Source organism: Panthera onca, chromosome X, assembly GCF_046562875.1.
Source record: "Panthera onca isolate mPanOnc1 chromosome X, mPanOnc1 haplotype 2, whole genome shotgun sequence".
Classification (NCBI taxonomy): Eukaryota; Metazoa; Chordata; class Mammalia; order Carnivora; family Felidae; genus Panthera; species Panthera onca.
In genome coordinates this window covers 2172657-2185225 of record NC_138357.1, presented here as the reverse complement: position 1 = coordinate 2185225, position 12569 = coordinate 2172657, and the positions used below count along the sequence as shown (strand labels likewise).

General features: G+C 58.3%; 1 protein-coding gene across 3 annotated transcripts in view; it reads right to left on the bottom strand.

Moving 5' to 3' along the window:
- Window positions 1-425: 425 nt before the first annotated feature.
- The window catches only part of BCAP31 (B cell receptor associated protein 31), a 30043-nt gene continuing 17899 nt past the window's right edge, over window positions 426-12569 (bottom strand). For all 3 annotated transcript variants that reach the window (XM_081792844.1, XM_081792845.1, XM_081792846.1), the window contains exons 5-8: window positions 3764-3899; window positions 2783-2906; window positions 1878-1978; window positions 426-808 (exon numbers count right to left, since the gene is read on the bottom strand). In XM_081792844.1, coding sequence (XP_081648970.1) covers window positions 770-808; window positions 1878-1978; window positions 2783-2906; window positions 3764-3899 — 400 coding nt within the window. In that variant the 3' untranslated portion in view covers window positions 426-769. The remainder of the gene's footprint in view (window positions 809-1877; window positions 1979-2782; window positions 2907-3763; window positions 3900-12569) is intronic.

Sequence of the window (12569 nt, the reverse complement as noted above, 5' to 3'; positions counted from 1 at the left end):
GCAGGGAGCGACTTGTGGCACTCTGCCACGTTCCGTCTGTCCTACAATGTGATGGAACAGGCTCAGAGGAGGCGGGCAAGCCTGCCACCCGGAAGCCCCACCGGTTTACTGAGTCTCTCAAGCTTCCCTGGGCCCAGTGGCCAACCCAACAGGTCAGACGCGCCCCAACCGGCCATAAAATAAGGCCTGCCTGGGGAGCAGGAGGCAGAGGGACACAGAGAGCAAGTGTGGGCCTGGGCGCAGCCTGGGAGGAGGGAGCCCTTAAGGAAGAAAATTTTTCTTCAGGAAGAAAATAACCTGAAGGCCTCCAGGACCAAAGCCTGGGGGTCTCTATCAGAGCCACCTGCTGCTACCTTCCTGGTCACTCCCATGAGGGGAGAAGGAGACGGCCTTCTGGTGGCCTCAGTCACACACATGAAGCGCAGTTGCATAACAACAACCTTTATTGCCCCCGAGAGAAAAATATACTCTGCCTGCTCCAACCACCCGCCTGCAGGACCAGAGACAAGGGGCCCCAAACAACATAAGACACAAAAGAGGCTCAACCCAGCGGGAAGCAATGCCTGCCTCGTGCCTGGCCGGCCAGGAGGTAGCAAACCCATCCTGAGCAGGCAGAACCGGGTCCCCTGTGGTATGCCGGGACAGCGTGGAACTGTAAGCTGTGCAAGGGGATGGGAAGTGGTAGGGGGCGAACTGAAGTAACCAGTGAGGCCGGGCCGCAGGCGGCAGCAGCGGGCACCGGCCAGGTGGCAGGCAGGGAGGAGCGGCCTCACTCCTCCTTCTTGTCCGTGGGACCATCTACCGCTGCCTGGAAGGGACAGAAACCACAAGGCAAGGGGTCGGCAGGGTGCACCCCTCCCCTTCATCCTCTAGGCCCTCCACCCCAAAGGCCCAGCTTGCTGCCTTCTCCCCAAATGACAGGTACCAGGTGACCAAGGAACCCCACCCTTCAGTGCACTCCAAGTCCTGCCAGGGTGGGAGTGGCCCTGCTCTACCAAAAGCTGTGACCCTAATGCCAAGCAGAGGGGTGCAGCTGGAAGCCTCTGTTGTCACTCTTCTCTGAGAGGGGCTGGACCCCACACCAACACCCCGTCTCGGGCCCATGGCAGACTCGGCATTCAAGTCCCTCCCAGGTCCCAGTTCAGGTCCTTCCCAATTCTGCACGCCTTTTACAGGTCCTGCTGGTGAGCATGCCCTACACTGGGGCCATCGGTCCTCCTCTGGGGCCTTCCTCATCACCCACTGTTGCGGCCCAACTCGGACGGCCAAGCAACACGGCAAACTGTCAGAACTCAGGGGTGTTTACTTGCCCCTCACGCCCAATTTCTGGGCCACCTGAGCTCCCGGATCGGATCATCTGAGGACTCAGAGAGGACCTGGGGTGGGGGGGGTAGGTGGAGGGCCCTGTACAGGAGAGCTGCCAGTCCTGGACCTTCCCGGTAGAAGACTTGAACTAGAATCAGGGGCCCCACACCACAGACCAGGCGCACAAGTAAGAGGAGCTCCTCTCAAAGGAACTGACACCAGGCACGGGGCTGGGCCGGCCACAGTGCAGAGGACCCATGGCTGAGGCCACTTTAGCAAGTAGCTGCCATCTGCCAAGCCACACCCCTCTAGGCTGAAAACAGGTTCCAGCTGCTGGGCCCAGACTGGCACTGCTTTGGCAGGCTCTTCTCTAGACCCAGCCTCAGCAGCAATGGAGGAAGAGGGGGGCAGCGGGAGACAGAGCAGCCAGTCTGCCACCGGGGTCTCTCAAAGGCTCTGCCGGGCAGGCTAGGCCGGGGATGGGCCTGCTCTGGGCCTGCTCAGGGCGCGGGAGGTGTGGGGGGAGGCGGGAGGTTCTGATCCGACGCAACAGAGCAGACCAGCATGCTGACCTGTAACTTCGCGTGCTCCTCCAGCAGGCGGTCATACTCCTTGGTGAGGCCCTCAGACTGCTTCCGCATGGCCAGAGCCTCATTTTCAGCTTTTTCTAGTTCTGGCGGTGACGCAGGTAAGGAGGAAAGGGAAACAGAAAGACAGGGGATTAGGGAGTAAAAACCCACTTGCGGGAGACACCAGACACAGGCCGAAATCTGTCCTCATTGAGGTTGTCTAGGAGACGGCTCCTTTCAAGAAAGCTCCCTGCCGGCTGTCATGAGAGCCCCCAAAGTTGGGGGGGTGGGGGGTGGGATGGCCACCACGGCTGGGGGAAGCGGAGAAACACGAAGGACCCCCTAGCCCCTTTGATGGAGGGACTCCAAGTGGCTCTCAGCACGGCTGACTTCAGGGAGGCCGAGGGTGTGGGGCAAACAGTCAGAATGCTGAGGTGAGAGCAGGAGGCAGGGAGTAGAATCCCATCCTCAGAGCTGACGGCAAAAGGCGTGTCAGGTGGGGCCTTCAGGAAGGGAGCAGATGAGCTCACAGCAGGTTTTTCAGGAACGCTGCAAGCAGCTCTGGCATGGCTTCTTTCTATCCCCGCCCCAAGGACCCTGGGGATGCCACCGCCTGCACAGAGCACCCGTCCCCAGGCCTGGTGCTGGGTGAGGTGCTCCGGAGTCAGTCTACAAGCACCCCGGAGCTCCCCGGGCCCCCAGACGCACGCTCTACCACCGAGCCCCGACAGCTGGGGCTGCGCCTGGCTGGTGGGGTTGGACAAGCAGGGTATCACTGGTCTGTTTTCACCCAGCTCCTGAGCCCAAGCGTGCGTTTGTTGTTAACACTTTGGCAAGAGGGGGACAGCCACCACGAGTGAAAGTTCTAGACTCTCAGGGGCCGGGGGACACCTGAGGACAATGCTCACTTTGCTTGCTGATGTCCAGCTCGTCCTTGAGTTTCTTCAGATCGGCCTTCAGGCTCCTGTTCTCTTCTTCCACCTTCTCCTCGGCATCCCTACCGTCCAACTTGACTCCGCCAGCAGCAGCTTCCTAGGAAGAACGCCAAAGGCACGGGTTACTTGGGAGGGAGGGAGGCAGGCAATCCAGCTCTGTCTTCCCCACTGAGTGTGATTCCTCAAGCTGTCCCAGGCACCTGCCCCTTCAGAAATGTCAGCACAGAACTGGGCCACTGCTTCTCCCCAGCCACCAGGCAGAGGCAAGGGCCAGCACGGCCACCTGCTGCACTCCACAGGCCATACACTCAACCTCTCTTTCTCAGCAGCTCTGCAGAGTTTACCTCCGTCCAGTGACTCAATCCGCTGTCATCCGTTTTTGCCAATCACCCCTAAGTGACCAATGCCCTTCCCGCCTCCGCCCAGGCTCCACGGCTCGCTCCGGCCATGGAGCCCCGAACTCATCCCTGCCCGTGCAATCCCATCCTGTCTATGAGCCCAAGTCCATCCATCCATCTCCTTCCCAGCTCCACAGACACCTCACTTCCTCAGACAAACCTTTTAAGACTGGCCGCCCCCCCCCCCCCCATCCCTGCCTTGTCCCCAGCTGATACAGTCCTCCGGAGGCCACAGGCCTTACCGTGCATTCTTCTCTGTTAGCCTGCCCGTGGTTCACAGCATAGGGTTCAGCTCATTAGAGAGTCAGTGTTACCAGGAAAAAGTCTGGCCCGGATGTGGCACGTAGAGACGAGGGAGCAACAAGGGTGTCCCTCTCCCTGCGGAATCCCCCAGGCCCCTCCCATACACGCCCCCACTGAGAACCTTTCCCTTCCAGCCAACCCCTCAGCTTTGCCCACACCAGCACTGTCCCACGTTCCCCAGCCCAAGAGGCCAACAGTGACGCTGTGGCCCATAAGGAATGTCACGTGACAGAGTCCAGCAGGCAGAACTCACCTTCTTCAGCTGGTCGTTCTCTTCCATGTACTTCTTGGCCGCCTCACTAGCACTCTCTGCCTGTTTCTTAAAGGCTTCGTTGGAGGCCAGCAGTGTGGCCTGCTGGGAGATGAGAGTCACCAGGCGTCTCAGCAGGCTATAATTGAGAAAGAAAGGAGAAGTGAACAAAAGAAAGCAGGAAAAATGGCTGGCACGATCTTCTCTTGGTTGTTCCTGCCCCAAGCCTGCCTCCAGCCCAGACCTGTCCTCTTAGATTGCCAGGGCAGCCAAGCAAGATGCCGCCAGCCTGGATCTGGCCACACAAGGGAAAAGGTGGAGCTTGCGAGCTGTCTTCTGCCACCGGAATGATTAATACTGCCCCAAAATGGCTGCTTGAAGCTCTAAGGCCGTCCTTCGGTCCTGATGGTGTGGGAAGCAGCACAGTGACAGGGTACCTTAGGCCAGGCCTAGCTATGGCCGGAGGACCCTGAACCTGCCCCTTTCCAGGTCGGCGCTCGGGTATTCCAGAGAAGCCACGGCACCATTTTCCTTGCCGTGAAGTCAGGCTCGTCGTGATAAACGATGAGAGCAGCTAGCATCTGGGGGCATTTCCAACTCATGGGCCAAATCCTCACACCCACCTGATACTGTAGCAGAATCACTGCCCCCGTTTCACAGAGGGGAAACTGGCTAAAGCAACCACTCGACGTCAAGAGCCAAAAACGGACACGGCAGAAATCCCCACTCCAGTCTCTCTGACCACAAGGTCCGAGCTTGGAACCACCACCCATTCTCCATTTGGAGGGAACTGCTCCCAAGCCAAATGAGAGAAACACAGAAAGGACTCCTGGGGCTAGGGAAGCAGAAAAGGAAGAATCAGGGCCCAGACACACACCTCAGGTCCAGACCCGCCAACGAATGGCAAATAGGTGGCAGCTGGGGGTCACGGGCTGCTGCATTTCCCCCGACGGCCACCCCTGCGCTTGCTGTGTTGCCTGATGGGAGGAGAGGGGAACTGGAAAAGGCACGGCTCCAACAGTAACAAAGGAGACGGGTCCCACACACCTGGGACACAGGCCCAGGCCAGCTACAGCTACGAGGAAGGCGCTTACGGGCACCCCTGGGGAACAGGGAAAGACTCCGCTTTGTGCAGGATGTTTCCACAACAAAGTGCTTGCTCAGAAGAGACAAGACAGCCTTGGATGCCTGCTCCCAGACCATCCTTTCCAAGCACCTGCCAGCCTTCGCAGGGTTCTCGTGGATACCTGCTACTCAGATGGCCCGAAGGGATGAGGACAGAAACCACATGAGCTGCCCTGCTGGCGCTGGCCCCCAGAAGAGTCCCTGTCATGAACAAGCACTTGGGTAAGGGGTAGGGGAGGTGGGCACACAGGGGCCCTCATATGCCCCTCGTGCTTCCTGGTTTGCAGAGAGGCTCCAGGAGCCCCTGGCAGTATGGGGAAAGCCAGGCTGCTGGTTCCTGGCAGGAAGGGAGAGTTTCCAATGACATGTGCTCTCTAAAATTAGCAGCTGGGACCTCGTGGCCCAGGGCTCAGGTTTCCCTGTCTCAGCCCCTGACTATACAGGGCTGGAGCCCTGGAAGTAGAAGGAACTCCCAAGCACCCCAGAAGCCAGAGAAAAGCAACACACCTGACTCATGTCAGCAGGGCAGAAATCACTGGAAGGACCCAGAAAGAAAGGCAAGTCTGACTAAGCCCCAACCTCTTAAACCTCCCAGCAAGGAGTACTCAGGCAGCTCTGAGCAGATTCTGATGATGTGGAGGAAGCCCCTCCTCCCAGATGGACACGGCCTGGGGGGAGGGCACGTGTGCCACCTGGTGGACCCAGCAGGCAAAGATGGGGCAAGTAAGCCCAAGAGTGACACACCCCCTGTGTCACGACAAGGCCAGGCAGGGGGCTGACGTGAGAGGAGGGACTCCAGCAGCGCTCTAAGTGACCATGGCTACCACCCCCACCCCGGTCATCCAGGGAGGCTGGGTCCAGAGTGACTGTGGTGATGACGCTAGCGACACAGCAGGAGCCCAGCTCTCCTCAGCACCCTCCCAGCATGTCCCCAGCTATGGAGAAGCAGGGTTACTAACACAGGCCAGGGAAAAACCCCGAAACTAGCACAAGAGCAGTGCAAGGAGCTTCCCGAAACCTCAACCTGCTCCAGCCCCGCCCGAGCTCACCGCCCTTAGTGAGGATCACCCCATTCGGTGCGGGACAGAAACCACCAGGGCAGGCACCCTCCGGTACCCCGCCCCAGCCCCTGATCTCTCATCCTCTGGCTCCCTGTCAGACCTGTTCCTCCAACCCTGCCCTGGTCGGTTCTGGTAATTCCTCCCTCCAGGAACCTGGCTCTCAAGGAGCTCTCCCTCCTGCTGGCCCAAGCCCCTCCTCCTCTTCTCCCTCCTTTCCTCCCTCCATTCGGCAGCCCACCAACCTAAGACCTGCCCTGGCCAACTCAGGGGCAGGACAGCTTCTGGCCTAACCACCAGATCAAAGGAGTGCCCTGGAATCCCTGGGGCGCTTATTCGTGGCACTCGGTGCAGCTGACAGGTTGCCTTCCTTGTGGGAGTCTCTCCCGCCTCGGACTCAAGCAACCCTCACCACCCACTGAACTCACCACCAACGGGGTTGATCTCACACTAAACCCCTACATCTAACTGCCTGCTAAAGGGCGGCTCCAGAGGGGCCCCGAAACATGCCCCGCTCAGCATGTCCCTGGGCGGGCCGTCCCTGCACCCCATTGTGCTGAAGGACATTGCCAATCTACCCACACTCTGCTTGCACAGCACCTTGCGCCCTTCTCCTTCCACCCCCAGCCCCCACCCAGTGCCATCCACGTCACCTCCAGACAATCTCCCAGTCGTCCCCACTGCCAACGGCGATGGTCTCAATACTCCTTTCCCCGGGTGATTTTAACAGCTCCTGAGAGCCTCCTCCCTATCCACGACCATCCGACTTTGCAATCCACACCCCAGAAGCAAACTAGAGTGGTCTTTCTCCAGGACAATCTGATCGTGTCACCCCTCTGCTTCAAGCCCTCTGATGCCAGACCCACCGTGGGCCCTCTCCCCTCACCACCCACGGAGGCTCTGCTCCAGTAACACCCAATGGCCGGGCATTCTTGGAACACGCCAGGTTCTCGCTCGCCTGCTCTCCATGCCACCGCACCCCAGCCTGCGGCAGCCTTTCCTCTTCTGTCTCAGAACGCCCACCGCCAAGTCACATCCAGCTCAACCACCACCTTCCCAAAAAGCCTTTCCTGACCCTCCTGGGTCTTCCTTTCCTGGTTCTCCCACAGAGCCTCTGCACACCCCCACGTGGCCGTGCTGCGTGGCCACGCTGCTGTCACTCTGTTCTCCCCCTTACCACCTCTCCAAGTCGTCATTTGTTCCCCGGGGCCCTGGCTCCCCGCCCCCCCCCCCCCCCCCCGCCCAACTCCACTGTCCCTCAACCCAGCCACACTGACAAGGACACAGGCACAGAACTTGCCACTCAGTCGAGCAACAGGGTGACGGGAAACAGTGGTGGAGAGATGCCATGTAAGACCGTGCTGATGAGCAAGCCAGGCTCGTGACTGCAGTGGTAGCTAAGAGGCAGGCGGAAAAACACTCATCACCAAAGCCGGGGGGCCCAGGGCCAAGCCAAGAGCAGTGAGCCCAGGAGCCGGCCTTCTGGAAGTGCCCCCGCATACTGGGCCCGAGTTCTTGCCTCCAACCTGCCCGTCAAGATCCAGCTGCGCCACTACCCCCGCGGCCCTTCACGGCACACCAATGTGCCCTTTTATGAGTTCCCTCAGTGCTCTGAGTCTCCATCAGGCCCCAGACCTAGGACAGAGCAGACACGGGAGAAGAGCTCAGCTTCAGAATCTCCAAATCTCAATAGCCTAAGAGATGCCAGGCAGGACAAAACACTGATGTACTCTTTTCTGCCTCCTGCCCCTTATCCTCCATCACACTCTGCTCCACTGCCCAAGAACTATGATGCAGGCACGTGACTGTTCTTAGCCATCCACGTCTGGACAACACACGAGAACCCAGGAGCCAAAGGGATTTCCCAAAGGCACAAGGCTGACAGGCCCAGCATCCGGAATAAATGCACCCAGCGACAGAGGGGAAAAGCTGGCACACAAACCTTAAGAAAATCCAGATGTCTCCTTGGCAGATAAACGTCATCCCCAAATACCTGAATTCAACTCAGCTTTCTTACAAAATGTTTTTGGACACTGAGCAGTGCTCTCGTGCTTTTATAAAAGGTTGAGTAAACAGGGAACGCGGGAGAAACAGACTCTCTGTGTGGACACTAAAGAAACAGTGCCAACCATATCAAGTGGGGAAGACATGGTTCTTACGTGCTTTGCACCAATCCTGTGTCCCTCTTCTGGGCAAATGGGGGAGGCAGACAGGGGCTTAACAGGAAGTGGGGTACAAGCAAGGGGAGGGTCCTCCCAAGGTCCAAATGGAATATTCCATGGTTGTGGCAACCCCCCCCCCCGCCCCCATGACCCTGTTGCTGATCCTGCCCACTTAGCATTTACCAGGCATCTCCTGGTGCCATGCCCTCGGGTGAGTTGCGTCACTGGGTCACCAGGACCCCACTATGGGGACAAGTAGGCAGGCAACTCCCCTTCACTCCGCTGCCCCTGTGCAAGTGGGCACAAGCTAGTGTCACAGTGCCACCTGTTGACTCTCCGGACTGACTGCAGCCTGGCGCCAGAAAGGAGCTCCACAGGGTGGATTCTGGGTGACCCCAGCCTGCCCACCTGTCCAGGAAAAAACATACAGGAGGAAAAGGCCATCATGGAGAGGAACCAAAAGCCAGGTGATGCCCTAGCAAAAGGCTTCGGGGAAAGTAGAATGAAAGTAACAGTGCAGAAGCGGCCCCAGGAGACTCACACCCCAAGAAGCCTGGAGTCATGAAAAGAAGGCCTAGAAAACAGCAGGAAGAGTTGACTCAAGATCCAAGGACAGTCTTTCCAGAGGGCCTACCCGAGAACACCCTTGCATACGTGCCTGACCTTCCTCTTAGCCCTCAAGCACAGAGGCTATAGAAAATGGGGAGGCGGGGCACAAGGGTCAGGGTAAATGCCAGCGCCTGTAGCAACAGCCAGGTGGTGCTCGCCCACCCTGAGGCCAGTGAAGCCAGCTAGAGGGGACCCGGGTGGAAGCATGTGGCTGTCCACCCCAGAGAACTAAAGAGAAGCAACGGACAGGAGCGAGCTGTGCTGCTGGGGGTGGGGGGACTATCGTGTTGCCTTCTTGCAACCAGCTATCCGATAGGTTCTGTGTAACCTGGAGAACAGAGAGCAACCGAATGAGGGCAGACGGCCAGGACTCAAACATGCCGGTGGTCCACCTGGTGACCGCAGAAGTCAAAGGAGCGGGAGGGAGGGAGCCGTCAGCCCTGGATGTGCCCAGCACGGTAGTAACTTGAGTCCAAAGGAAACAAGGCAGTGCCTCCAGCAGGCAATGTGCTGCGCTGGGAGCGTGGGAAAAATGCTTGGACCAGGGCATCAAATTAAAGGATGAGAAGTGGTTTCAGCTACACAGTCCTGTGCGAAGGCCACCAGCCACATGTCCTTTTCAGTTTAAATGAATTAGAATGACATTAAATGGCCAAGTCCAGCTCTTCAGTGCCACCAGCACGCTCTGGCAGCACGAGCAGTTCCGCCCTGCAGACAGCTGGTAGAGGGCAGTGCAGGGAGCCCTACTGGTCCCTTTCCATCCAGAACCCTGCTCCCGGCTCCCACACCCTCTGCCTCAGAAAGGGGCCCTCCTGGAAGGCCAGGCTTTCAATGACCTTGGAGCCCAGAAGGAGGAACCTCTGTGCACTTGGTGCTCTGCCCCAAAGAAGGAGATCATTCACCGTTTGCTTTTAGAGCACAAGGAAGGGAATTCTTCAGGCCAAATCAAGTAGCTGAGCAGACAATCTGGATTTTAAAAGTCCACGCTTGTTCCGCGAGGCTTTTTCCGAGGCGTGTCAGGCGGTCCTGCTGGGACAGTGTGTGAAGAAGTCCCCGTCTCCTGCTTCAGCACAGCCCCCCCACCAGAGCCCCTCCTGGCCCAGCACCCGCAGGACACTGCATGCCCCTACAAGTGGGCGGAGTGGGCCTTGGAGGGGGCGCTTCCATAAGACTTCCTCGGTGTCCAGGTCTGCAGCGCTGTCCTGGTGTCCAGGCGTCCAGATCTGTTCGTACCCTCAGAAAAATGACCGCAGCCAATACAGCCACCGATAGAGCAGTGGGGCAAGAGGAACTGAGGACCAAAGCCGCGCCCGGACTTCTGTGACAAGGCCGCCACCTAAATCACTCCATCTTTCAGCAGGCCTGAGCATCAGGATTTTAAAAATCCCTTAGTTGCCTCACCTAGATACCAATTTAAACAAACTATAAAAAACCCCAACCCCGGGGCGCCTGGGTGGCTCATTCGGTTGGGCGTCCGACTTCGGCTCAGGTCATGATCTCAGTCTGCGAGTTCAAGCCCCGCATCGGGCTCTGTGCTGACGGCTCGGAGCCCGGAGCCTGCTTCAGATTCTGTGTCTCCCTCTCTCTCTGCCCCTCCCCTGCTCATGCTCTGCCTCAAAAATAAATAAAAACATTAAAAAAATTTTTAAAAAAAAAACCCAACCCCAAACCTACAAGGCAATCAAGGATACATGAATAGTCACTAACAAGATTACATGACAAAACTGTTACCATAAAGTCCTTACTATTGCTTATGACTTTAAGTTCCTCTCTTTGCAAAGAGACAAACCTAAATTTTGCTTTGCCCATAAACATGAGATCTGGGATTTGCTTCAAAGTAATCCACGGCGAGGGGACCCTGGCGGTGGGGAGCGGCCACGAGGCACTCACTGCTGAAATCGCACTGGGGCGCTGGGGCGGGGGCACGGCCAGACTCCTAGTCCGCCTCTATAAACGGTCGAGAAAAAGAGCAGCAGCCGGTGCGGTGGCCCGGGCTGAGAGCCCCCGAGCACCACCTCACTGGGTGCCCTGAGGATGCCCTCCCCCGACCTTCTGCTCCGGCTGCAGTGCCTTTCCCGCTCCACTCCACCAGCCCCGTGCCCGACCAGGGTCACGAGGTCCCTGAGGACCAAGACTGGGCCTTCTCGTTGACTCTCCACCTGGGCTTGGCACAGCCTACCGCACAGTGAGGAAAAGCCCACAAGAGTCTAGCCCTCCTCGAGGTGATGCGGAGAACAGCTACTATTTACAAAATACTCCCTACGTGCCAGAAACGAGGCTGAGAACATCTCCTGAATCCCCTCAACCCCCACCCCAAGCACACAAGGAGTACCCTCATCCTCGCTCTACAGATCCAGGGAAAGGCTCAGGGAAGTTGCTTACATGACTTACCTGAGGTCACCGAACAGCCAGGAACAGACCCAGGTTTCCAAAGCCATATCCGATTCCCAAACCCACTATGGTCACAGCAGCCTGCCTCTCAGGGCCGCCATGGGTCATTACGGGGGGAAGGGGAAGCGGCCAACGGTCAGGGCAGGGCAGCAGAGCCCAGGCCGGACGCAGGCCCCTGCCCGGCACAGGCAGGCGGCTCGGCTCCCCTCACCTTCAGCACAAGCCCCGGTAGTCACGCAGGCAGCAACTGTCCGCAGAGCTAGAGGCTGGCGGTAAGCAGGGCTGGCCTGAAGGCAAAGCAGAGCCCTTGCCCGCCTCAGAGGGTCTGGATGAATTCTACCCTGGGGGTTAACAGGGACTCAATCAGCTTCAAACAAGCAACCCAGCCCCTAGGTCAGTGGCCATTAAGGAGAGAAACTTGGCAGAGAAGCAGAGGGGTAGCCCCATCTAGACTAAATGCAGCGACACAATCCAACCCAGAGGGGTACACAGAAGACAAGAGATCCCTGTGGACCAAATTCAGGTCGTTACACGTTGTGGGGTCCAGGGGTCCAGGGGTCCTGGGTCTGGATGGTGAGCACTACTTTGGTCCCGACCCGGACTGACATTTTAGCAAAAGCAGAGAAAAAAAAAAAAAGTGTGGCCCTCTGAACACTCAAAACAGCCCAGCAGGAGCTGCTGTGCGGCCACAGTCCCAGCGACTCCAGAGGGATGATGGCCAGCTGCCAGTCTCAAGTGGGGAAGCAAGAACCGAGGAAAGGGGTGTGAGATACCAATAGACTGGACAGAGCCTGCAATTGCCCAAATCTTTACTAAGCAGCAACCTGCACGTATCCTTGCCACAGACCAGAGGACCCAAGTGTGGTGCCGGGGCCAACAGCCATCCGCATCTTCTGGGGGTCCACGCACTGTTTTCATAACGCCCCTGGGGTCTCTACTGCGGGAGCTCGGAGACCGGAGAGCTGGGCTTCCAATCTAGAACGCCTGCCCAGACAGTCTGCCAGGTTCAACCCGGACAGAGGTCTAAAACTGTCCTCACCTGCCCACAACGCCTTATTCAGTCCCTAGTGGTTTAAGCAGCCCATGGTGTGCACCCAGCCCCTCGGCACAGAGCTGATCAGCCTGCAGCGGACGAGCCCAGGTTCCCGTGCCACACCTCACAGGCTGCCCGGGGCCTTGGAGGACAGCCTTCAAGGCCAGCGAACGGTGCGGAGCAGGCCTCACAGAGCAGAGTCGGGAGAGAAGCTTCAGGAAAGCATGAAGAGGCAGCAGGCGTTAGCTGGGCCATCAGGGGAGAGTGGGGAGGGGGGCTTCCAAGCAGATGCCACAGAAACACTTGGGAAAGGGGAACCACAGAGCCAGCTCATGACATATAGAGGCCAAGGCAGAGACTGTAGAAGGCTGCAAAGGAGGGGTCACGTCCCGAAGGAGCTGGCTGTCAAGCCTCTACACCAAAGGTGCTGT